Source organism: Pelecanus crispus, chromosome 3 (assembly GCF_030463565.1).
Source record: "Pelecanus crispus isolate bPelCri1 chromosome 3, bPelCri1.pri, whole genome shotgun sequence".
NCBI lineage: Eukaryota > Metazoa > Chordata > Aves > Pelecaniformes > Pelecanidae > Pelecanus > Pelecanus crispus.
Genome location: NC_134645.1, coordinates 91,623,561 through 91,650,859, shown reverse-complemented (window position 1 = coordinate 91,650,859; position 27,299 = coordinate 91,623,561). Strand labels below are relative to the sequence as shown.

Below are 27,299 nucleotides of genomic sequence, written 5' to 3'. Positions count from 1 at the left end.
AGGCAATCTTCTACTCCCTCAGAGCAGTTGAGTGCCGAAAAGAGAGATCCTTCTCCCAGTTCAATGTATCTTATTGTTTCTTGCTTCTGTCCCTTGCCTATGTCTTTACCCAACAGGACCCACAACAATTTTGCAAGTAGGCCTGCAACTTCTTGATTCAAATTCTGGTTCCTCAGTAGTATTATCTCTTTAAAGTGTGCTCAGGAGCTGTAAAATATTGCTGGTTCATGTGAATTTTCTTCTTTTTCCATCTCAACCTGTCTCCTTTGTCTTTAAAGAATGTCTATCAAATTTTGAGCTTTGTCTGTGTAGCATCATAGACATTTTAGACTTAAGAGATCACCCAAGCTTACATGACCCCATCCGGTCATGAGGATAGCAAAGTACCAATCTTCTGAAATAATATTTCAGAGATCCCTTCTGAGCACGTTGGTAACATTCTGTGCTGTGGAGCACCAGTCAACCAGTTTCCATTGACCCCAAATAGTGGGAACAACTAGTCTCAGTACCAAAGCAGAAAGAAATTTGGAAAGATATCCTAGACATGAAAATAAAATATCTTATCCACATCATTAAATTTAGGATGGCAGTATTAGCTGTGATCGCTGACTAGTCTGAAAGTAAATGGTTCACCTGCTTTAGCACTCAGCAACTGTTTTCATATTGCTATCGGATACTGCATTGCATTTGCATGTTGACTGGACCTGATACTACTTTGGGTTTCAGCTGCATGGCTCCTTTTTTTCTTGAGATTGCATATGATGAACAAGAAGCGCTTGTATTTGGAGAGAGGAATTTTCCATGTTTCTTTGCTTCATTGACTGGTTAGGGAAGGAAACCTTAGTAAGATAGTCTTAATTCTTCACATGATAGTGGGTCTTTTGCCTTATTGGCTTCCTCCTGAACTACCAGCTTAATTTGAGATCAGGACTGATTTAATCTTGAATTGAAACTGATCTGAATTCATGACAACCAGAATTTATGTTTCTTGAAGTTCAGTGGCTAATCTGGTCAGCCTTATTGCTTAGTGTACCAAAAACTGAAAGTTGAAGTATGCCTAAGTCGGTTGGGTTATGTGATAGCCTATGCAATGGTAAAACACTACTTACTGCACCTGCACCTTCAGTTTCTGTCAGTGAGGCTTGTGATCTTCAGCATGAACCTGTTTTTCCATCCTCGAGGTTGTCATTTTCTTGTAGTGATGGTGAAATCCTTCAAAACTGTCACTGGTGTCTCCTCAGCTGGCACTGAGGGTGAGCAGATGCACTGTCTAGAGGAAAAGGATCTGAGATAACCCTACAAAAAGCCAGGCTGCTGCTGCTTTTTTTATCTGATTCTGCTTATCCTTAGAGATTTAAACATGGATGTCAAGAAATAAGTTCTTGAATTTTTCATAAGTTCAAATGTAGTAGGCAGACTTCTGAATTATGTCCCACTGAAAGAGAGGTTCAAGGATACAAACATCGCTATTCAGAGATTATCAAGGTGGATAACAGGCAGGTTAGAATTTAAACAGCCAGCATGGAACTATTTTCAGTAATCAGAGCATCCACTGCCAGAAGGCGAATCATACCAGCAGCCTCAATTTTTTTTTTTTTTTTTTTAAAAAAAGTGTTTGCATCCTGGGTATATTCAAAGCAGCCACCTGGAACTTCTTTTACCCTTTCACCAGACAATATGCCATCGTAGAAGCATCCAGGATTGGTGCTGCATTCAGCAGAATTGTGCTGAGATGTTGTTTGCATGAAGGATTCTGAGACCCAGCTCCAGGTAAATATGAAAGTATCAAGTACAGTTCAGAGCCTCCCACAGTGTGAACGCACATGTGGACTAACACTTGAAGATGACTAAAGAGGTTACTGACTAGTAACTGAAGTTCTTTGAGATGGATAGTCCACATGTACATTCACTTCCTGCCTTCATCCTCCTTGGCCAGAGCAAGGTTGAGAAGAAAAAAAGGTCTGTGGTAGATTAATCTATACCTACCCAAGAATTGGCGAAGGGTAGAGTTAGTAGGATTATAAGTGCTTTCAGTAAGGCAAAAATTCTTTGCTTTGTGCTTCACACGTTCTCCAGTCAGCCAAAACGTGACATACATGTGGACTGTCCACCATAGAGAACTTATTACTACAGAACTATGCTCGCGGCTTATTCATGCTCTTGTGTGCTACTAATCTATGGAATATCTTTTCTCTTTTTTTAATTCATGTATGGTGTAAGCATTACCTGTAATAAAAGTTCATAGTAGTTCTTGTGGACTTGACGTGGAATCACTTGGTAGTATGACCAGCTATGGGATTCAAAGGAATAATGGGGAAACTGTGTCTAAAAGGTTAGATTCCAGTATCTTCAAGTTTGTTTGCCAGAGTTAGTAGATCATAATACCATCTGTCAGATGTCATCTGCTTGTCTTTTTTTCCTCTCATGTTAGTTCTGTAATTTTATGTGAATTGTGCACATGCCTTGCACAAAGATAAGTTTGTGAATTTTAATGGATGGTGGAGCATTGCACAAAAATGACATTTAATTCTTCCATAAGAAGAGTAAGAATTCTTCCAAGAATCATGCTTCTGATAAACTATTATCATTCTCATTAAATGCTTCAGGTTTTGTGCTCATAGAGGTTAACTAATTTGTGCTGAAAAAGTACTTGTGCCTCAAAGTATTTTTTATGAAGTTATATTTGTTAAGCTAAACTCACAATTTGTCTACAATAACTTTTGAAATAGACACAACACTATAAAATGTGTTTATAAAATGTTAAAAAAAAAAAAAAACCAAAAAAAACCCCACCACACAGATCTTAGACTCTTCCCTACCATAGACTTGCTCCTGCAACCTCAGCACCATTTTGTGTCTCAAAATGTCGTACATAGTTCAGTTATTAAATAAATATAATTAAAACTTGTTTTGAATGAGCTTTCAAATGTTAACTGTAATGATTATAATCACTTGGATTAGAATAAAGGCTTAAGAGCTAATATGTAGCTTTAACCCTGAGGTCTTCCTATATCTTGTTGAGAAAAATATCAGAAAATGCTCTGATGCTTATGCAAGGTAGGCTGGCTGAAGCAGTAAACACTAAAGGAAGGGGATTACTGAGAACTAGCAGATAGAACACAGTCCCTAAAATATTAAATGCAGTCATAATAATAATAAATCACAGTGAAATGTCTTGGGTTACCAATATAGCTTAAAGTCTAAGGTCTTCCTGTATCTTCTTACAGAAATAAGGTAAAATGTTCCAGTGTTATTCCAGGCAGACTAGCTGGGAGTAAGCACTGTGGGCGAAAGGATTACTGGTACCTGGTAGGAGGAAGAGCAAGGCTAAAACTATTGAATGTAATTAATCACTGGGTCATTTGTGGGTTGACAGGAGTATGAACGTTTTTTATAAGACATTGGTAATGACATGAAAGGAACATTTATTCTGCTGCTTGAAAGGCAAATGGCCTCTAATAAACACAAAAATGGTTACCATCTACCAATTGTCTGTTAGTGCACTCTGGTTTTCCTTTGTTCCTACGTGAATAAAAACCTGGTCTCATCTTCACTGACATGGAGAGAGGAAGAAAGAACTTGTATTTGACTGAATATTCTTATGCATCAGTGAGCCATCACTGATCATTTGTAATAGTGCACACAGATCCTGAACAAATAACTAACAAGTTGCTTGAAATGATAATTCAACCATAAATCTGAAAATGCATGAAAGATAATGATGGGGTCTAACAGGCCTGATTTCTGCAAAAGGCAGTATTTTCTGCCCTAAAATTCTGTGCACTAAACTGATAAAAAAGAAAACAGTTGACCTAATTTCGATTGCAAGATGGGCTTTTACTAATATCCTGTATAAGCAGCTAGAAAAAGGAGAAATCATGAGATAGAATGAAAGACAGTCATGAATCAAAAACTAACTAGGATGGGAGGAAGCAGAGAATAAAATTAGATGATCTTTTTTCTTTCAGTAAACCTCATGTTTGGTATACTAACACTCCAAATATGAGAGAAGTAATTAATTTTGCAGATGCTGAAATTAATTATTTCATCAAGACCGCACAGGACTTTGAAAGTCAAGAAAATATAAATTAGGTGAATGGGAAACATGATTCAAGTGAAACTCAAGGCGAGTAAATTAAGAGCAATATAATGAATGTTTCTACCAAGATGTGTCAGAAAGTGAGCACAGCAAATGCCCAGAAGGTTTCAGGAAGGGATGATGAAAATACTCAAAGGCTGGAAAAAATGTCATTTAGAAAAGATGAAGATTTTAGCCTAACATCGAAAGAACATCATGAATCTGCTGTTTTTCAGGAAAGAATAGAAATAAAAAACAGTAGAAAATTCTGTTGGTTTTAAAAGATGAGGGAATGTGTCATGAAATTAAGATGTGGGTAATTGAAAACCAAAAAGATTTTTCATGCAGTATGTAACTAGCTTGTGGAAACAGTTGTCTCGGGGAGGGGTTGATGTCAAAAGGATTAAACAAAATCGATTGTCTCGGTGTCTGTCTAGTTCTAATAACTAAATATTTTGGAGGTGGTACTAAACCTGAAGTAATTTTGATCTTGAAGATCTGATTGAGACCTGAGATGTATATGTAAGAGTAGGAACATTACCCTGTGCTCCCCTTTTTTGTAGGATTCTTATGCCTTCCACTGAAGCACTTAGAGTCGGGTTCTTAGTGTAGAGTTTTAACTCTGGTAGCAGCATATCTACAGAATATAGTTGAATAAAATACAGCCATTCCTGTGTCTTTGAGTTTTAAACTATACACAGTCAAGTGCATACACGACAAGCCTCTTTTTTGTGGTGAACTTCCTTGACTGAAAAACTTTTAAAGGAGTTTGACTGCATTGTATGGATGTGTAATACAAAATATTCAACACCGATACAAAGAACTTCAGATGCTTCTACACTTGTCACATTTATCCTTCTGTAGCAAGGTCTTTAAAAGGCAACTATTAGCAAAGGCATAGCACAAACACATAAAGAAGGATGTGAGAGAAGTGGGTTTGTGTTATTTGTCTTACTGTAGAACTATAATTAAATGGTATCTAAATATTTTAATATTCATATGCTTTCTAAATCTGTTTTGTGTGCAGCTATTTTGCCAAGAAACTAGAATGAATTAAAACCTGCAGGTAGATAAAAGGTCTCCTGTAGCAGGGAATCCTTATAATAAACAAGTACAGTTCTCAAAGATGCTTTTTCTCATCAATGCTTTGTACCTTTTGTACCTTTTTTGATTAGTATAAATTTTAGGGGTTAACTGTGAATGAGTAAATGCCAACTGTTAACTCTGTAACCTGCTGTGAAATGCGTATGTAATATTTTGGCTTGTTTTTCTTTGAAGTGAATGAATTTTTAGTGTTTGAAGGCCCTGTCCTGCTGGATATGCGTATTAAGCACCTAATGAAAACAAAGCAATTAACGCAAGCTACTGCCCTGGCAAAACTGTGCTCTGACCATCCAGAAATCAGTGCAAAAGGCAATTTCAAGCAAACCTACTTGGTCTGTCTTTGTTCAGGATCACCAAATGAAAAGCTAATGGAAGAAGTAAGTAAAAAGTGAAGAACTTCTTTAAGACTTATTTCTTTAATGATAATAAAGTCACTAATCATAGGTTGTTTTTCTGTAGAAGAGGTTTTTCTTTTAAAATACGATCTAAAATATTTTTGGTATTTCGGTTTTTCTTTTCATTTAAGTCACACTTAAACTGACTGGACTCAGTTGAAACACTTCTGGAAGTGTAATATTAGGTCGCTAGTAGGAATTTTCTGGCTCTGCCACAACTTTGATTTTGCTTGAAGTATTTTAAAACTCTGCCTTGGATCTTATTAGTAAGGTGAAGATAATGGTTTTCCCACCCTTACTATTTTAACTATAGCTTTTTGTGTAGTACCTAGTACATAGAATTGAGCCCTTTAGATGCTACTTTCAGTTCAGAGAATAAATGTAACCTTTTCTGACCCAAATGCCTGGGTGAAATTGAAGGTAAAACCAGATATTTGATCTGGTTTGAAATATAAAATCCTTCTCATTTAAATGCAAAAGTCAAAGAAGAGCTGACAGCTTTGCTCTTCTGCATTCTTTCAGGCAACATCTTCATTTCTCACCCCACCCCAAAGTTTTATCTGAGCTTTTGCCCTTCTTAAAGGAAAATAACTGCAATTGTCAGGGTTTTTGACTGTCTGCATCTCTCTGCTGTCTTTTTGTCTCTGTCATCTTTTTATGTTAATAATAAGTATTAAGCGTGTTTAAATTGATCTTAAAGGGTTGAAAACTATGCAGTGATTAGAGTTGGAAAAGTTTCCTACCCTAGATACAGACTGAATTCTAAGATGACAGCTTCTTACTGGGCATGTTCTTCCAATGATCAGTAGGATTGGATTGGTCTTACGCTCCCAGCTCTGGCTGCTGTAGGCTGTGCCAGAACAGGCTCAGGAAGAGCTGTGACAGGGATGTGCAATCTTGTGTTTGTTTGCTGAAGACTCTTAATGGAACTTGGAATTTGTGGCCCTGCAAACATGCTTCCTTCATTACTCAGCCCCACCGCGCTCCCAAAGCAGAATGGGCTTGGTCAGTGAATGAACCGTGAAACCTGTGGACAAAAGGAGTGGGGTAGCCTTGTTTCTTAGCGTGCCGTAACATACAGATAAGTTCAGACTGGGTTGTCACAGAGAACCTAATTCAGATACTTCCAAACCTTGGATTGCTTAAGTTGCTTAGCTTTGCAGCTTCAGCTGCAGCATGATTTGCGGTATTACTAACCACTCTGCAAAGTTCACGTGTTACCGAGAGAAGGCAGATACGCTCTTAACATGTCAAGGTGGACTTCTGAACTGAGAAGCATAATTGTTTCGTGGTGTGAGAGCAGTAACAAAACAGAGGGGGGGAAAAAAGGTAAACTGTAAAGAAGTGCAGCTCACTCTTTAGTGGTAATTTTGATATCCATTCAGAATATGCAGAAAAGTAGCATTTGAGCTTGTTTTCAGCTTGGATTAGTCTAACAGTTTGCTTCAATAGTGTGAAGAATTCAAATCTGCAGTATGTGAAATGTTAGACTGCCAGACTTGATGGCTGTACCTGTACAGACCATTGCTGGAAGCTGGGTCCCTTAGGAACTCTGAGGGGATGGAAAAACATTTCCGAAAAAAGTTCCCTTTATTGTAAGTTCATTTTCCCATATTCTTCCCTAAGCTTTTAACTGATGGTCCCTATCTGAGATGGGGCGCTGAGCAAAGTAGACCTTCAGTCTAAATTGGTATTACAGTTATGTTAATCCATCCTCTCTGAGGTCTTGAGAAATGCAGTTTTCTTTAGAAGGTGACTTTGAGGTTATTAAACTTCAAATGACGTTCAGTGAAGGGTTGTTAGTGTATTTACAAAGTGTCAATTTAGCAGAAAAAAAAGTTGCTGTAGTCTTCAATATTGTAGTTTGATTGCTGGGCCAATAGCTGGATACCATTGTGCCCAACCAAGCTGTGCTGCCACCTTATCCAAAGTACCAAACTAGCTGGGTGTTTGGGTGGGCACTTCTGGTTCTTGCTTTGGGTGGTCTTGTGATTTCTCAAGAGAGACTTCCAACAGTGCTGTTGCAATGCTTAAGTTATTCTTCAACTGCCAGTGTCAAAGAATAAATACCAGCATGTCCTGCCAGATGCGCTAATTGATGTAATTGAACCAGTCTGCTGAAGAATCAAATTAGACAGTAGTTGTTATAACAAGTGTGCTGATTCAGTACTGATACAGCTGTCTAGTACTACCAGGTGACTGTGGCTTTTCCTTTGTTTTGCTACAAAACTGTTTCCATAGTTGCTTGAACAAATAAGTTACATTTCAGAGACTGTAATGTTCTTCTAGAAGAGCATTCAGTTGACCACCTTCTTACTGTACAGCTTATCTTTTCTTTTTATCTTTGATTTTTTTAAAAAATACTGGAATATTCATGTAAAACGTCGGATTCATTAATTGCCCAGCTATTAAAGCAGTAGTAACATCAGTGACTAGTAGACTGGGTTAGAATTTCAGGTAATAATCTTTGTGTTAGGCTGCAATTTACAGTTACAAATCTGCTTATTACAATTATCATATGTATGTAATAAAACATTAATTATTCATATATATATGTTAAAATGTTTAAGTGACTGGGAGAGTAGATACGAAAAAATCTTATGTCTGAGAAATAAGTTTATATTCACTTTGCACCACTAGAAAAACTGTTTTATTAATCAGTTTTGACACACTATCTAGAAACACACTGATTTGCTTTCAAGCTTATCTCTATCTGATAGAGTTAAATATTCACTAAGTTCTAAATTCCTGTCTTTTTGTAAAGGCTTGGATGACTGTATGTCTGAAAATGAAACCACTTTCTTAGTCTTGGTCTTGTTTCCTTTCCTCCCTTCTAGATTGCAGAAGTAGATTGCAAAGATGCTCTAGAAATGATCTGTAACCTAGAATCTGATGGAGATGAAAAAAGTGCTCTAATTTTATGTGCAGCATTTTTGTCTCGCCAGCTGCAGCAAGGAGAGATGTACTGTGCCTGGTGAGTTTGAATATTGTTTTCTGTCTAGTGGAACAAAAATTAGTTTTGGGAAGACAGAGCTGATACATAAATCATAAGTTAACTTTCTTTAGCTGATAAAATCTGAGCTAAGCAGGAAGGAGATAAGGCTCTTGGAAAGCTAAAAAAGAAAAGGAAAAAAAAAAAAGTATTTGACAAGATTAGCTTCCATTATAGGAATTTGAAGGCTGCATGTATGATGAGGCATTTACAAATACAAGTAGCTGGTTAATAATTTTTCTTGACAATAATCTTGCGCTGTAGAAGTAAGGAATTTAATATCTGCAGGCAGCTAGTCAGCATTATGTCAACATTTAAAGCATACATACTGTTCCCATCTGTCCTTATTTCATAACACAGTATTTTTTTCTCTAACAAACTTCTAGAAAAGGAGCTCTTTACTACTATAACCAAAATAATAATATATTTATTGTTTAGGGTTTGCTTTCATTAATGTGGGAACAAATAACTGGTCTTCGTTGGCAGATATTTGAGCTGTTAGGCTCTGAATTTCCAACTGCTAACTGTTTGGTTGTACTTCCAAACCTGTACAATTCCTGAAGAATTGGCTTTGTGTACCTCCTTTTTATGTGCAGCAGCAGCAGGAGAACATCTGCTAATGCAGGATTTTGCTTTAACAGATTCTGCTAAAGTTTTGGGGGTTACACCATTCCACAAGGTACTAAATACTCTTGGCTGTTTGCAGCTGAGGAGGAATGAACTAGTGAGTTAATGTAGATCCAGTAGTGCTGTTTGGCTTTGGGGGCTAATTTCTACTAAATTGCAGTTAGATTCTGCTCTTAAAGCAGAGCAGCTCAAGAAAAATGTATCTAGCAGAGAAAAGCCATCCTCCTATAGCTGTTAGTAATTACTACGAATTCAGAAGTGTAAAATTCCAGTCTGTGGAGTGAAGAGTAAACTACTTTGCAAGCCTTCTTTCAAGGCCACATCCATGAGTCTGTAAATTATGTAGCATAAATTGTGGTAACACTGGTTTTATTCTGATCTGTCCTTCTGGAATTGAGTCATTGTAGTAATTGTGAAAATTAGATACTAATACTGTGGGTATATTAATAAAAGCTTTTTTCTGTGTGTGATAAGGTGTGAATAAATTCAGATTTTTTCCTTTCCCGAAGACAATATAGAAACTGTTCTCAACCTTGCATTTCTTGTGCTCAGATTAGTGGTTGCGTTGCTGGCCCTGAAATATTGTTCTCTTGTTCTAGGGAACTGACTCTTTTCTGGAGTAAACTGCAGCAAAGGGTAGAGCCTTCTATTCAAGTGTATCTAGAGAGATGTCGTCAACTTTCTGTGTTAACTAAGACTGTTTATCACATTTTCTTCCTGATTAAAGTAATTAATTCAGAGGTAAGGATACTCCCGAAAGAATATTTTTGGCACTTTTAATGGAACTGTAATCAGGAATATTTATGAAGGCTGCTTAGACATCTTGTCTCTTTGTGTAGCATCGGCTTTGGGACAATCCTAATTGGTTTTAAGAAACGCTATAGCAACTTCCTTCTGCAGACAAACTATAAGTTGATTCATTTTGAATCATTAAAACTTGTTTGTTCCTTTGGAAAAAAAAAAAAATGGGGGGATAAACAATAGAGCTGGATGCCACAACTGAGATGAAGGAAAAACTAAAGGTGAGGTTATAACCTCTACTGTTGTCCATGTCCTCTAAATGAGGTATTTTCTGTTAGCAGGTCCTAACATTCCTCTTCATTATTTTCTGTATTTCAAATATTACAGAAAACTGAGAGGAAAAGCTTATGAGGAGAAGAAATGAAGGCTGTATGTTAATATAAAAGAAAATTACAGGAAGGTTTTTTTAAAAACAAACAAACAAAAAAACCCCTACCTTTTGAATTCCCACTTAAGAATGCAGTTTGTTTTGATAAATACTTGCCTTTTGTGGACTTAGATCCAATGTTGTATTAAAAACTCTGTTCATCTATCTCAGCTGATCTTGTTATCTAACTTTCCTAGTTTCCTCTCAATAGTTGCACTATTTAATGTTTATAGCTAAATTGACCTCTTCTGAAAGCTTTTGGTTGGGAGATTTCTGTAATTCAGTATATTCATTCTAAGAATAAAAATTCTTTTTTTCCTTTTGGAGTGTTCTGGTATGGCTAATCATGGGCTTCTACTCTTAAAGATTATTTTTTCCAAAGTTCTGAACTAAATTGGAGTTAGAGAGGGGGAGGAAAATTAACTTCCGCAGGGGCTTCTGATATTAAGAGCTCTGTCTGCTCTGTGCCACTGATTTTTCTCTAGTGAGCTGTGGATCATTTCACTGATGGCAGAAACTGGAGACCATGTGGGTAGGAGACTTCTGCATTCATAAATTTGCTGGACTTTATTCTCATGTATACCACGGCCTCTCTTTGCATCCTTGGCAGCATAAAGGGACTGTAAAGTGGACATAAATGTAATTTACATTGCCTGAGGGTATAAATGAGAAAAGACCACGTGACCTTTGGAACACTTCAATGATGGAACATTTAACTATACTTATTACTTTCAGTTGGAATAAAGCCAGGTGTTCAGTTGAGGTCAGTTGACTTTGAAGTGGCATAATCTTCAAAAATAAAAATAAACCCTTATACCTTAAGTGATTTCCAAATTATAGATGTTTTTGAAGATTGTGTGTTTCTCTTACTGTAGCACATTTTACCATTTGAATTCTACCCAGTGTTAACTTAATGCTCCATAGAAGCTCATCTCAAATAACTGTGACACAACTGGCAGGCTTCATTTCATGGAAGAGGCTCAATATTCCCGTAATATAAACTGAACACCTCTAACATACAGCCCTAAAGCTCTCAAACGAGACAAAACATACAATTAATTTGTGTTTTAGTTGTATGCAAACTTTCAGGGTTTTTTAGTAGCACGAAGACAAATTATGCAACTTAAGGAATAGCATCTAAAGACAAACCACTATGTTTCTTAAAGTAAAAAGTATTATTATAAACTCCAGGTGCATTTTTTCTGACACTTAGGGTTGAATAATGATATCTTCTATTTACAAATGCAGAAACGGTTGTCATAAGCTGACTTACTAAAATTAGTCTTCCTTCACAGATCGATGGTGCTGGACTTGCAACCTGCATTGAACTGTGTGTGAAAGCATTGCGCTTGGAATCCAGTGAAAATACAGACGTCAAGATATCTATTTGCAAGACTATCTCCTGCTTGCTTCCAGACGATTTGGAGGTTAAACGTGCTTGTCAGCTGAGTGAATTTCTTCTTGAACCCACTGTGGATGCATATTATGCTGTTGAAATGCTATATAATCAGCCTGACCAGAAGTACGATGAAGAGAATCTTCCAATACCAAATTCTTTGCGCTGTGAGCTCTTACTGGTACTGAAAACTCAGTGGCCTTTTGATCCAGAATTCTGGGACTGGAAAACTCTCAAGCGTCAGTGTCTGGCACTGATGGGAGAGGAGGCATCCATCGTGTCATCAATAGATGAACTAAACGATAGTGAAGTTTATGAGAAGGTTGAGGATTGCCAAGAAGAGACTAAAGAAACTTCTGTGAATGGGCTTGCTGGCACTTTTGATGAAGCTACAAGCCATCTTAAGGGTATCAGAGATGAAAAGCAGAAAAAGAGAGAAATTAAAAAACTCAGAGAGAGGGGGTTCATATCAGCTAGATTTAGGAACTGGCAAGCTTATATGCAGTATTGTGTTTTATGCGACAAAGAATTCCTAGGTCATAGAATAGTTAGGCATGCACAAAAACATTATAAAGATGGAATTTACAGTTGCCCTATTTGTGCCCAAAATTTTAATTCTAAAGAAAACTTTGTTCCCCATGTAACTTTGCATGTTAAAAAATCCAGCAAAGAGAGATTGGCTGCTATGAAACCACTGAGAAGACTGGGAAGACCTCCTAAAATAGCAACTGCCAATGAGAATCAGAAAACGGATTCTGTATCCAAACAGGAGCAGCGACCCATTAAGAAGAACAGTCTCTATTCAACAGACTTCATTGTGTTTAATGATAATGATGGCTCAGATGATGAAAACGATGACAAAGATAAACCTTACATACCAGAGATAGTGCCAGTTCAAAAGCCACTACCTGTTAATGAATTCACCTGCCCTGTAACATTTTGTAAAAAAGGCTTTAAATATTTTAAAAATCTAATAGCGCATGCAAAGGGGCATAAAGATAATGAAGAAGCTAAACGTTTTCTTGAAATGCAAAGCAAAAAAGTGATTTGCCAGTACTGTAGACGACATTTCGTAAGTGTTACTCACCTGAACGATCATTTACAAATGCACTGTGGCAGCAAGCCTTATATCTGCATACAGATGAAATGTAAGGCTGGTTTTAACAGTTACGCTGAGCTGCTGACACATAGGAAAGAGCATCAAGTCTTCAGAGCAAAGTGTATGTTTCCTAAATGTGGCAGAGTGTTTTCCGAAGCCTATTTACTCTATGATCACGAAGCACAACACTATAATACCTATACCTGCAAAGTCACAGGCTGCGGAAAGGTATATCGTTCCCAGAGTGAACTGGAAAAGCACATTGAGGATCACAACAAGCAGCCTGATGAAAAAGTGCAACAGCCTGAAAGCCAGGCTAATCAGCCTGATCTTAGTCAACCTTCTGAAGCTAATGAAAATGCCGATGGAGTCGTCGTTAAAGAGGAATTGACATCTCCTCTGGCTGACAACCAAAGTAGTCTTACCGAAGGAGAGAGTGTCGTCTGGAATCAAATCAAAGCAGAACCAGTAGGGAATGAAAGTATAAACGCGTCAGCAAGTATACTGCAGCAAAGCGATTCGTTGCCTAATGCTGGTTCGGAGCAGTCCCCTACAGGTTCAGTGAAGACAGAAGTGGCAATTCCAGCAAGCAGTGTTAAAGTGCCTGCTGTTAACCAGAAGATCCGAGATAACTTTGTAAAAAGAGGTAAATTGGCTGCTACTGCCAGTAAAGTAGATACTACTAAACCTGGAGCCCAGCAGCTGTGCTCATCAGTTGACTCTTGTCTTCCAGTTTTCCAAGAGAGAAAGGAAGACGACTGTCTCAGTCAGACTCAGAATATTCAAAGTATTTCTGTGACCTCAGACACACTAAAACCAGAAGCCCTTGAATCAAAAAGCTTAGAAAGACAAGTGAGCGTTGTAAATCCATTCAGTGTGCAGAATCAGGCAGGATACCGAAACAGTGTACCCATTTCCAAACTTGAAATTGAAGACAGTATTAAGGCTGCAGCTAATCTATATAACCTGCCTTTAAAAACTTTAGAAAGTATTACATTTATTCCTTCACAGCCTAACATAAATAGCTCTTTAGTTCCAGCTGTGTCACCAGCAGCCCCAATTCAGAAATTTAATTGTCAGGTTGAAGGTTGTACTCGAACATACAACTCGTCACAGAGCATTGGCAAACATATGAAGGCAGCACATCCTGACCAATATGCTGCTTTTAAAATGCAGCGTAAAAATAAGAAACCACGAAAATCTAGCAATCTGCAAAATGTGCCGAACGATGGGAAGATTGTATATCTTATGCCATCGCAAGTGAGCAATCCCAGTGGTGCTGCTTTTACTGCACAGAACAAACCTAATTTGAATCCCACCTGTTCCGGTCAAGTGCAACATGTCTCAAGTACACTTTTCCCAACCCACCTAGAAAATTTGGCCAATCCTATGTTGCCTGTAGTGGAAAGTGTCATAAATCCAAGTTTGTCGACTCGTATTAAAAGTGAGCCTGAGAGTGTTTTATGTTCACATATGGAAAATCTGTCTGGTGCAAGCTTACCTTCCCAGCTGGATGATCTGGCAAAAACAGTTATGCCTCTGAATATTGACGGCGGTTCAGATCCTTTTCTTCCTTTGCCTGCAGAAAATGGTCCAATGTCTCCCTTTCCTTCGTCAGCAGAGAATCCCCCAAATTCAGTCTTTTCACAACTGGAAAATAACACAAATAACTTTTCATCGCAACTGGAAGGAAACACTAGTTCTGCTTTCCCAAAAGAGGAAACTGTTGATCAAATATTTCCCTCACAGTTGAGTAATGAAAATAACTTCAGTGAAACTAGTTCTCAACACCCAGCTTCAGAAAAGGTGAAAAAAGATCGTGGCCGGGGCCCAAATGGGAAAGAAAGGAAGCCAAAACATAACAAGCGGGCAAAGTGGCCAGCGATAATTAGGGATGGCAAATTTATCTGTAGCAGGTGTTTCAGAGTTTTCACTAATCCTAGATCACTTGGTGGTCACTTATCTAAGAGGTCTTACTGCAAGCCTCTTGAAGGATCAGAAATTTCTCCAGAAGCTCTGCAGGCTAATGGACAGTCTTTGCTTGCCAGTATGATTATTTCCTCAAATTCATTAAACTTGCAGCAACCCCAGGAGTCTGCCTTCAATCCAGAGACGTGCTTTAAAGATCCATCGTTCCTCCAGTTACTTGCAGCTGAAAATCGTTCCACAGCCTTACTGCAGACTATGTTTCCACGAGCCAATGTGACTAACTTTAATGCCAGTGGGAATGAGGAAGGAAATCAAATTATAAAACAAGCCTTGGAAACTGCAGGCATTCCGAGTACCTTTGATAATACAGAAGTACTTCCACATGTAGTTACAACAAGCTGTGTCACTGGTACGACTCAGATAAATGCAGCTGTTCTCCCCAACTCAACCACGTCCCCTCTGCTGCAGACAGTCTGTAACCCCAATACCCTGCTAACAGACCAAAACAGGACCCTCAATGCCAAAATTCCTCCAATAAACGAATGCAAGAGTTTGCCTGTTTTTGCAACCGAGGACTTAATGCTGAAGACTATTGAAAATGGCTTATGTCCTAGCTCGTTTTCTAATACTGTTGCAGCAGCGCAAAACTTTGCAGGGAACAGTTCTCGAGTTTCAGTTATAAGTAGTCCCAAGAATTCAGGATCAAGCAACTTGAATAAGAAGGGAACCAGTGCTTCAAAGAGGAAGAGAAAAGCAACTACGCCCTTGCTTGCACCTGATACATCGCAGAAACTAGCAGTAAATAATACAACGATGGGACTTCTAACCAAAAGCACTGAAGGAAACGTGCAAATACAGGGAGAAGGTTTTCAGTCCAACCTGCTGGCAAATTGTGGCTCTCAAGCAGTGGTGGAAAATCTCACACAGAAACTCAATAATGTTGACAATCAGTTACTCATGGCCAGTATCAAAGAGAACTTCAAAACAAATCTTGAGGCTCATACAACATTACCCCCTTTAACAGTAAAAACTGAAAATGGCGATTCCCAAATGATGGCTGTAAATTCTTGTGTGCAAGCAAATTCGGAGGAACAGATTTCAGAAGACAATGTTATGCAGAACTTTGAAAAAACCCTGGAAATAATTAAAACTGCTATGAATTCACAGATACTTGAGGTGAAAACTGAAATTCAGGATACTGTTGCTGCTTCAGGACAGAACTTGCAAGTAAATAATGCACAGGCTTCTTTGGGAAATTCTGCACATAGTGTAAAACTACCCACTCCCACACAGTTTGCCGTGCACGCAGGGAATGTCACCGCTGCGAAGAGTAGCTCTGCTCAGTCTGAGACACCTCAAAAGGATGATACTCAAATATTGGAAATCTTGGAGGGCTTGCAAAAACTGAAACTAGAAAATGATTCACCCATTCAGGTCTCTGAGACTGTTCCCCAGTGTCCTCCAGCAGATACGCTAGCACCACCAGTTCCTGTTGTATCAACTGAAAATAAACCCCTTGTCCAGATAACTTCAGAGGCAAGTAACATTCAGTTTAGTGATAAAGTTAATAAGCCTTTTGTATGTCAGGATCCAGGCTGCAATTACAGTGCTATGACAAAGGACGCGTTATTTAAACACTATGGCAAGGTTCATCAGTACACTGCAGAAATGATACTAGAAATTAAGAAACATCAACTGAAGTATGCCCCCTTCAAATGTGTTGTAGCTACCTGTCCAAAAACATTCACAAGAAACTCTAATCTCCGAGCACATTGTCAGCTTGTACATCATTTTACAACAGAGGAGATGGTAAAATTAAAAATTAAAAGACCTTATGGCAGAAGATCTCAAAATGAAACAGTAAACACAGCTCCACGACCTGTTGAAATAAAAACTTTGCAGACACTAATAATAGAAAACAAAACTGCAGCTCCATTGGTCAAAGAAGCTCAGATAAAAGAAGTTGTAGAGCCTGTAAAAGTCTTGGAAAAACTTCTACCAGAAAATAATATTCCTGAAAGACTGGAAAAACCTCCCCAGGCGGTTTCTGTTCCACCAGAGCAGCATAACACAGCCTCTTTTGGTGGTACACAGGCACAACCCAAAGTACGCAAGGTTAGGAGGTACAGGAAGGAGAAAGAGGAGAGAAAACGTAGGAAGCCTGTAACAAAATCTCTGGAGTTTCCCACTAGATACAGCCCTTACAGACCATACCGATGCGTCCATCAGGGCTGCTTCGCGGCTTTTACAATACAACAAAACCTAATCCTTCATTACCAAGCTGTGCACAAATCTGACCTCCCTGCCTTCTCTGCCGAAGTGGAGGAGGAGAATGACCCAGGCAAAGAGGAACGCGATGAGGTGGAAACCAAACCTGCCGTCAGAGAGTTCAGGTGTGAGGTGAGTGACTGCTCTCGCATCTTCCAGGAAGTTACCAGCTTGATACAACATTATATGAAGCTTCATGACATGACCCCAGAGCAAATTGGAAACATGAAATTGGCTCCAGAGGCGGGAAGGTTTTCTTGTGATCAGTCTCAATGCAAGTCTTCGTTTACAGCGTATCTTAACTACATTGTACATCTTGAGGCAGATCACGGTATTAAGATAAGGCCAAACAAAGTAGAAGATGACAGCGTATTCAAGTGTGACTGTGAAGGCTGTGACCGTATTTATGCTACTAGGTCTAACCTCTTGAGGCATATTTTTAACAAACATAATGACAAGCATAAAGATCATCTAATAAGACCCAGGAGACTGACACCAGGTCAGGAAAACATTTCGAGCAAAGCAAATCAGGAGAAACCATTGAAGTCCAAACAGAGGGGACTAAAAAACAGATCGGGAAAAGAAGGTAACAGGCTGTCAGTGAAAACAAAACGAAAGAAAAGCGTGAATGTGGAAAACAAAAACGCAAAAGGAATGCAAGTTCAAGAAAATAAGGCTTATTCACTGAAACGTGGCAAGCACGTGTATTCAATAAAGGCTAGAAATGATGCCTTATCAGAATGTACGAGCAGGTTCATCACTCAGTATCCGTGTATGATAAAGGGATGTTCCTCTGTAGTTACAAGTGAAAGTAACATAATAAGGCATTATAAATGTCACAAGCTGTCCAAGGCATTTACTTCCCAACACAGAAATCTTCTTATTGTATCTAAAAAGCACTCTGTCTCACAAGTAAAGGAAGCCTCTTGTGAGCAAGAGGACACTGATAAAAAGAGTGATGTGAAAGAGCCTGAACCAAGTTTGATAATGAGCAATAATGATTCAAGCACATCTACATTACCGCAAAAGGAAACTGAAAAAGGTGAGAAGGATGAAGTGGATGAACTGACAGAACTATTCATTACTAAACTGATTAACGAGGATTGTTCAAGTGCTGAAAATCAAGCAAAAATATCTTCCAGTGTAAATAGTGACTTGCAGGAGACCAGCTCCTGCCCCTCAGAAAAGCAAAAATCAAACAACTTAAAAAGAGCAAACAAAGAAAAAAATGTATCTCAGAATAAGAGGAGGAGAGCCGAAAAACCTGAGGAAGTACCACCCGTTGATGTGAGTAGCATGCACAGGGAGGAAGAGACTGCTGTCGCTATTCAAACGGCCGAAGAGCAACCTGCAGCTTTCGACTGGAGCTCGTTTAAGCCAATGGGTTTTGAAGTGTCATTCCTCAAGTTCCTTGAAGAGTCTGCTGTTAAGCAAAAGAAAAACACTGAAAGAGACTACCATAGCAGCGGAAGCAAAAAAGGATCCCATTCAAACTCGCGAAAATCCAACGAGAAGACCTCCGTAGCAAGTAATAATGTCACTTGGTCGTGTTCTGAAACTGAAACCCTTGTACCATTTGCCAACCCATCACGGCTTCCGTGCGGTGATAATGTAAAGATAGTTTTAGACAAGACTCTTAAAGACTGCACTGAGCGTGTGTTGAAGCAACTTCAGGAAATGAAACCTATCGTCAGTTTGAGAAAGCTCGAAGGACGTTGGGAGGATAATCCAGAGGTTACACCTGCAAAAGTAATTGTTATGGGTACCGAGGAAGGGGAGTCAAAATACTGAAAACCTAATGTGTTTAACCATGACCTGTAATAAAATTTATTTTGAATAGGAAGCCATCAAGCATGCTAGTAACTGTGGAGCTCTTTTATTTTGAAGTGATTTAATCTAGCAAAAAACATGACACAAGTCATGTAAACTTCTTATTTGTTTTTATCCCTATGGGACTTGAAGAACAGAGTAATTGCTTCAGTTTTGTAAATAGTTGATCAAAACCTCAACTTTCTATCAGATTGTCCTTTCCATGAACTAAATCTTTGTGAGTTGTCTGTGATTGGTATCTTTCACCAGGTCACTGCTCATGTATAACAGTACTCTTTATTTGTAGATACATTTTTTTTGTATATATTTATTATTGTAAATCATTTGCTGCCACCAGCAGTGTGTAAGTCTAAACTATTAAATGACACATTTATATTCGGAATTTTAATTTGTAACTAAGTGAGCAAGTTTTTAAAACTGTCCTTTAGTCATTTTAAATTAAGAACTTTTGAACTAAAACTAGCTAAGTCTGCCATATCCAGTTTATTTTGCATAAAGCATTTATTTACAGGAGAGGAGCTGGATAAGATCACATTTCATAGGTTAAACGTACTGACACACTCTCATTTTTGTAAATTTTAACATCCAGTATCTATGGATGATATTCATATGTAGTTAACTCATAAATATAATAGTTTTCTTATAGCTACATTTTTCATTGCTTTTAATTGGATACAAAGCATTTATGATTCCATAATAAAAATGGAAATGTGAATAAAAATAGTTTGCTACATTGGAGATTTAAAACAATATTTGGTATTAAAGAATCCGTTGTGAATGTGATAGAAAATTAGTAGTGTGGAGCAGTGTATATATTTGAGGTGGTGATTTGTGAAGTAGCCCAGTATTGCCTTAAATAAAATCACATTTCATTTCTTGTTTTATACATGTGATCTTATAAAGGTTATTTTTGTTTCTGTAACTTAGATTGGTGTATAGTTTAATTTTTGTTAAAAAAACAAAACAAAAAAACTTCAGAAACCGTTTTTGTAAATAGTGGGTTTATAAAACAGATGGTTTATTTTGATAATACCAGTTTGGTATCTATCTATAAAATACATGAGTCCTTATGCCATACCATTAAAAACTGAATAAACAAGGCACTTTCTGAAAGGGAAGTGACATTGTGATCTTACAGATACACTCGGTGGTTGTGCTCTATTGATGGCATAGGCTCCCTCCGCGCTCTTCTGCCTCTTGCTGACTGTTCCTGGCAGCACTCTTGCCACCTCTCTCTTTTCCACACTGGAACGAGCCTCGGAAGTGGTGCCGCTGGTAGTGCCCGGGATTGGAGCGATTTCTTTATGCTGCTAACTGAAACGACAGGTATCCAGTTTGTTGAGTAACCAAAAGCGTGAATGCGTTGGTGGGAGCTGTCAGTACCCAGGAATCTACAGTGTTGGTTTCCATGCGTCATTGTGCTTAACTTGGATGGGACAAGCCAGCTGGATTGTGTGGTACCAAAAATTTTTCTTGGATTATTCTCATTACTGGATGTGACCTACCTTCAGTAATATAAAATAGTCTTTATCTTGGGAGAGATTGGCTTGATATTTTTTTTTTTCTATAAACTTGTCTTGCCATGTAAATCTTTGCATTAAATGCTACTCTTGGTTGCTCTTAAGCTATTCACCTGGAATCTTTGACAGTTTACTTGAATATCAATGCAGAGAGCACACTCCTACAACCACATGAAGTGACTCGTGAGAGGATTATTTATGAAAAAGGAGAAAGACGACTGCGTTTCGGCTTGGGCGTAGCCCTTGGTTTGCTATCTAGTGCTAAATTGCGTACCTTCTCAGAAAGCCTCTGCTTCCATTTGAACAGAGCCTGTTTGCTCCTCTTGCTTTTGGTCCCTCCCGGGTGACTAAACTGATAATTCTGCCAAGTTAATAAATCAAAGGTGCAGACTGAGAATGATAAAAAAAAAAAAAAAAAAAAAAAATCCTTGCATTTTAACTCTAGGAGAGAGCATTAGAATAGTTACAAGCACATGATGCCACGTTCTACCTACCAGAGGCCGGTCGGTCTCCCTGGCTGGAGTTCCTGTTGGATGTGAGCCGTGGTGATCGTAGAGGGGATCTTCTCTGGAGGGGGTCCACAGTGCTTGCCTGAAATCTCTTTGTTTTCAGATGTACCTAACCACTGCAGTCGCTGTCAACAGACCTCACAACTGTTAGGTTTTAGAAGATATCTTTGTGTTGTGTAAGTTAAATAGTTTCAACGTTGACATTCCCAATGATAGAGACTGTATTATTAGCAATTGTTAGACTGAGAATAGCATAGAACTATTTAGCTACGCAGCACTATACTAGAATGCTATTTAAAAAAAAAAAAAAGAAAAAAAAATCCGATGTCATAAGTATCCAGGAAATAATTTCTGGTTTGGATCTGAATGCAGGGTCTGAATTTGAGAATTGAATTTTTAATACTGTCTCATTCTTAGCCCAATTAATTCAATTAAAGTGGGTGCTGTACCACTATAGTCAGTGCCCTCCATGGCACACTCCTTAGGTGGGTACTGACAGCCTGTCCAACAGGTAAGCTAGTATGGTATTTGGTTTAATTTAAAAAAAAAAAAAAAAAGTTTTTTAAACTTAAAGCAGGGGACTGAAGGCAGGGTCTGATTTAAGATGTCATGGACTGCAGAGGGCACTACAAAAGCTCTTGGGGAAATAAATTCGGTATTTGCATTTAGATCTTCTACCTCGAGTGATGTATAGTATCTCCTGTGGCAGCGTGCCTGGACTGATGGCTCCTCCGGAGCGTGGGGCCGTGCCCCTGCCCCTGGGGCTGCGGGGCGGGATGGGGCGCCCGGCCGAGCCCTGCGCTGCCAGCAGCACCTCGGCCTGCGGGGCTGCCGGCCCCTCTCTCCTTCCTGCCCGGCGTCGCTTGTCTTCCAGACGCGCCACCCGTGAACCGTGGTGCGCTTGAGCAAAGGCGCTTTCCCTTACAGCCCTTGTCACCAGCGGGAACGTGCTGACCGAAGCAGTTGTTGATGGGGGAAGCAACCAAATCGAGGAGCCTGGATGCAGAGTACAGACTGTTTTGTGATTGAAAGACATCTTTAAACTGGCAGTCAGCCTCTCTTGTGGTTAACTGTTTTTACAAAGAAATTTTACATTGTCTGAGCCCTAATGCAGTGTAGATCAGAGTAGTGCGTTTGTCCTCGCGTGCTTTGGGGCGGTCGTTCTCGGCAGGATGGGGGGACCGTTGGTCCTAAGGCATTCTGGCGTGTCCTGTCTACGGCTGTTGGACAGCAAGGGAGCAATGCTTTTAAAATTAACACTAAAACCAGTCATTAGCTCAGGTAAGGAAAAGTAGTTGGCTGTGTTCTTGCAAGTAGTTTCTGCGCCAAAGAATCAGTATGGTTGGGGCTGCCCCCTGCGCAGGCACGCTGCCCCGAGGCTTAGGCCACCAGGGCTGGAGGAGCTCACTGAGGTGGGAGTGGGGGCAGCAGCTCTGCTCATGCCCTGCTTTTTTCTGTGACTTTTTTCTTTTCTTTTTTAAACCTTTTCTGTCACAAGGCAAGGGCATTACTTAGGTTTTAAAGAAAACAAGGATCTCTGTAAGAGCTGGGTCTTTCAATGTTCGCAGAGATGTTTTGAACTATGAATGAGGTAAATATTTTTGCATGAATGCACATGAAGTGATCGTGTTATTTTTCCATTACAGTATGGGCTCAGGTCAGCTTCCTACCAATTGCTGTGTGCTTGCGGAGACTGTACTTTTACACTTCAAAAAGAAAAAACCATAGCACTTGAAACCTTTTTTAATTTTGTCTGAGTGACTTGGAAGTTGAATACGCAAAACAGCCCTTAAACCTTTAGTTTAGGGACCGAGCCTACAAACTCATTTGAACCAAAAATGTAAGAGCAAACAACTTTTGGGGATGGATGGATGACTGAAACTTAAACTGGAGCACAAAGGATTATAAAAGCGGGGAAAGGGCTGTGCAAGGGAGGGAGATGGTAAAAGACCAAATGCTGGCCAAGAGCAGAGGTTCAGAAAGTAGATGAGTTTGTTCTCTCAGGTTAAGTAAAATCTGCCAGAGCTGCTTTGTGTGATGATCATTTCATTAGTGGCTTTGTCAAACACTCCTCTCGTTTTGCAGCACATGGTGTAAAAGCCACCTGGCTGTTTGCTACAAGTGAGCTGGGGGTGACACAGAGTTTGTCCATAATAATTCTTCAGAATATTTCTCGTGTAAGGTACTGGCTTTGTGAAAACTGAAGTATCCTCTGAGACTTGGAACCTGTTGATTTTGGAATTTATCATTTCATGGCTGTTGAAGATGGGAATTAGAAATAAAACCTTGAATATACCTTCCAAAGAATTAAAGTTCTTGTTTCACAGGAGGAGTTTTGGTCTAAAGCTCTGACCAGCTGCAAAGCTTTAGGGGATGCTCTAAAACCCTTCAAGCCCTGACTTAACATAATTTTTCTATCAGAGAGCAGCTAATGCACAAATTTAGTCAGAAACCTATGTTGGCTAAACTGTGTGTGCTTCTGTTTCTCTCAAATAAACTTTGCTTTAAAAAAAAAGAATAAATATTTTTTGTTACTGTGCTGTCTTAAACTCTGTCCTTAATAATTCAAAACCAGTCATTTTGGAAGCAATTTTTTTTATTTTGATAGTGTTGCCATTGTCTTAAAAAAAGTATGTGTTAGGGTATAAAAGGGCCAAGATACATTTTGGGGTTTGTTCTCAGTTACTCAAACTGGCAGTCACAGTTACACAGGGCTGATGGGCAATGGTTTTGCTTCATGCACTGCTTGGGGGGTTTTGTCCAGTAGCTGCGAAAGAGTTTCTAACTGCATGTCTGTCATGAGCCGTATTCTGCGTACGTAGAGATTTAAGAGAAAATGTTGTGAATTGTGTAAAGCACGTTGTCTCGATACATGCACCGATTCAGCGTCACTCGAGATGTAAAACTTTAACTGGCCACAAGCTGGCAAGCTAGTGTCTGAGAGACTGCCGTCGCTGTTAAGTTCAACAGCAGCAAATGTATTTTCATCTTTTATAAAAGCAGGTTTATTTTAGCAAAAATGCTTGAAAATCACAGTCAGAAGCACATAGTTTATTCATTAGTTCTTAAAGCTAATTCTGTAACTGCTACCCCAGTGCTCATAAAAGTAATACTTTGTAACCAAAGCTGGAGGTTTTTGGAGGGTGAAAAAACAGTTCACATGCTTTTGCTACTGTTTCCTCCTCTTTATCCTGGCACGAATGATAAAAATCAAGGTTCAGGCAGCTCCTCTTACGGCAGGTGGTGGTTTTCTCTAAAGGGTGTGTTTCAGTCAGGCTCAGTACTGCTGTGTGTCCAAAGGTCTTTTCATCCCAGCGATGGAAAGAGAACACTGCCCTGAAATAAGTCTTTTTAGGTACTTCATTTCTATCATCTCAGAAGTCTAGGTTCAACAGAAGACACACCCTAGCTAATTTCTGTCCCTTTCCTGTTAGCCCAAGTGACACACATAATGAAGAGCAGAGATGTGTGGTGTTTAAGAGAGATTCTGAACTTTGGGTGGAGGGAATACGTGGTTCTTTTTACTTTGTTTCTACTGCAGGCTTCTCGTATTTTTAGATTTCACATGTTCTTCCATGGCAGTGAAATCTACTTGAAGGAGTAGCAGACTTTTCAGTGGTATTAAAGGGACCAGATTCCAGGCTACTGAATACTAGGACTGCTGGCTACTGTTTTGCCGTATTGTGTGGTCTACATTACTCAGATCCTAGGGAACTGGGAATGATCTTTTCCCTTAAATGCCACAGCCACAGAACAGAAAAGAAGTCAAATGACTCGGGAGCTGCTCGGTGCAGGTGACCAGGAATTAACTCTGTGCTCTGGTACACGCTGCCTGCACAAGTGTGAGCAAGTACCTTTCCTTACAGGCTGCGTTCTCATGATAAATACCCTAAAAACTGTAAAGGGCTTAAATACCTCCGGAAGGAGGTGCTCCACAAATAGCTAAATAACCAGGTCTGTCTCTGTCACCATGGGCTAAACTAGATGTGTCTACCTCTTATTATTTTTTTTCTTTTTTTGAGATGATTCACAGTAGTCCGGTGGAATGGGCTTGTGACCACCCAGCTCACTTCAAGACACCAGCAGCCACTGTATGCCAGAGCTTTCCGATCACTATTTCAACAGCTATTGCATCCACCCACTTGACAAATGCTGTACATCCCCTTCCTGTTCAGCATTTTAATCCCAGGTTCTTACAACTCTGCATATAAAAAGCCTCTTTTTGCCTGTACCAAAGCAATTCTGTGTAATATTCAAAACGCAACTGTTTGAGCAATTGTTTCAGCATGATTTATCATTAAGCATCTGTGTTTATATTAAAAGCTTCATGGAATTTTCAGACTTCTACACCTCTTGTTTCAACATGAATAGATCTAGATGATTCTGTGTATAACATACATAATGCAACTGAATTTATCCACTCAAGGAAGGGGGAACAATAGAGAAAAAGATATTTTCTATGTAACCTTTCAGTTCTGTAAAGCACTGATTGGAAAAGCAATTCATCAAATACATTTTGTGTAATGGGAAGGTGGTCTCTGACCTTCTTCCTTCAAGTCAACGGGGAGCTTTTTTTCACATTTGTCTTGTATATTCAGAGGCAAGGATGGGGAGCTGTTGTGGAGCTGTCCTCCAGCTGCTGGTCTGTTGTGACCGATGATTTCTGATTTGTAGCAATCACTTTTTGAGCCTTGACGTTTCTTGATGTACCTCTTCGGATAACATTTTATGGGGTATTTGAAAATGAGATAACTCAATTCACTTACATTTAATACAATGCACAGGCATGAAGTTGCCACCAGAAAATAGAGGAAAATCATCTTCTCTGTGGGTTTGGAAATATAGCAGTCTACAGTACCGGGACATGGTCTGATGTCACATTTCACAAGACGTGGTACTTTGAATCCATTGTACAATTTATAAAACAGAACAAGAAAAACCATTTCAAATCCTGTTTTTAAAATAAGGCTGATAAGGTAAGTGCACAGCAATCCACCGTCTATCTCTCCTGGACTTTTATAAAGTTTCTGGTTGTGGTGTTTCTCTCTGTTCTCTCGGTAAGCAACATGAAAAACAACCAAGAGCGAAGGGGTAGAGACCATGATTAATTGCAAAGCCCAAAGTCTGATGTGGGAAACAGGGAAAAAATGGTCAAAGCAGACATTTTCACAACCAGGCTGCCTGGTATTGCATTCAAATTCATCGTGTTCATATTTCCAGATGTTTTCTGCGGCCGCAATGTAAACCAGTAAGCGGAATATGAACACAACTGCTACCCAGATTCTTCCAATTCCTGTTGAGTATTTATTCACTCCACTCAGCAGATCACATAGGAATCCCCAGCTCATTTTTCTGCTCAAGGAAAGAAGGAAATGCTGTATCAAAGAAACACAAGATCAGAGAGATGCTTCCTCTTGGGTGAAGAAAAATGAGACGTTCATTCAAGGTGAAATATAACCAGTAGCTGAAGCAATTTAAACTTACTAAGCATTTAAAAATGAAAACGACGACAAACTGCTCTTAGTTCTGATAATTTGTACCTTTTGAGGCTATTGCACAAAATTTATTTGCTGTTAAAATAGATTTTGTCAATTAGGCTGAAGCCTAATTGTTCTGTTAAACTGTCCTCTGCAAGTAAATGTGCCTGTTCTTCCCAGGGGGCTCCTGAGCATCAGGTAGAGTGTTCTCTGGCAAGCTCAGGCTAGCACCCTACCACTGAGGTACGCTCAAATTAGCCCTGTCTGTTATGCAAATACTAAGCACAGTCAAATCAGATTTCACTTTCAAATTTATGTATAGGAACCATGTGTCCCATAATAAGTTGACTACAAAAATGCAAATTGTTTTCTTTTTGTCTGTGGTGTAACTTCTCGGTAAACTTGTGCAATATTTTAAATCCTGTCCTGCTTCATTGGATTTTCTTTGCTGTATTTCTTATCATTTAAGAAATGCACTAAGCTTTGCTCCAAAAATGTTTTTATTTTATAGTTTCTTTTCCGCACAAGTCTTCCCCTGTCCTAACTCTGGAACACTTCTTTTGGAAGATCTGCCTAAGGAACCATTGGCAGCCAGACTCTCCTCAAAGTCAGAAGAAGACTTGAGATAACCACCAAGAGCATACAGTCACCTTCGCACCACACTCCTTTGTTTTGTAAGAACAAAAAGTAGATGTATTTCCAGGACATAGAATGGCTGGGAGACATGAGGAGGGAAATCTGAGAAGTTTCCAGATCTGTATGTTCTATCTTTTAATGTCCTCATCTCATCTACTGCTCCTGTGAGCTCTGCCTAGCAGGAGAGAAAATGTACCCCTCTGTGGCTATAGTGGCACACGCAAATCCCTCTGCCACTGCTGTAGCTGCAGTTAGTGCTGATGTATGAGCA

At 39.1% G+C, this 27,299-nt stretch overlaps 2 protein-coding genes across 2 annotated transcripts in view; one reads left to right on the top strand and one right to left on the bottom strand.

Moving 5' to 3' along the window:
• ZNF292 (zinc finger protein 292) overlaps positions 1–19,799 on the top strand; it is a 55,543-nt gene extending 35,744 nt beyond the window's left edge. The window contains exons 5-8 of the mRNA XM_075707309.1: positions 5,357–5,559; positions 8,415–8,551; positions 9,796–9,937; positions 11,660–19,799. Of these exons, the coding sequence (XP_075563424.1) occupies positions 5,357–5,559; positions 8,415–8,551; positions 9,796–9,937; positions 11,660–18,847 (7,670 nt within the window). The 3' untranslated portion in view covers positions 18,848–19,799. The remainder of the gene's footprint in view (positions 1–5,356; positions 5,560–8,414; positions 8,552–9,795; positions 9,938–11,659) is intronic.
• Positions 19,800–19,939: 140 nt separating this feature from the next.
• Positions 19,940–26,263, bottom strand: GJB7 (gap junction protein beta 7). Its single transcript, XM_075707671.1, has 2 exons — positions 25,570–26,263; positions 19,940–20,090 (listed from the first exon to the last, which is right to left on the bottom strand). The coding sequence occupies exons 1-2, from the start codon at positions 26,261–26,263 to the stop codon at positions 19,954–19,956; spliced, it is 831 nt and encodes a 276-aa protein (XP_075563786.1). The 3' UTR covers positions 19,940–19,953.
• Between the last annotated feature and the right edge of the window lie 1,036 nt (positions 26,264–27,299).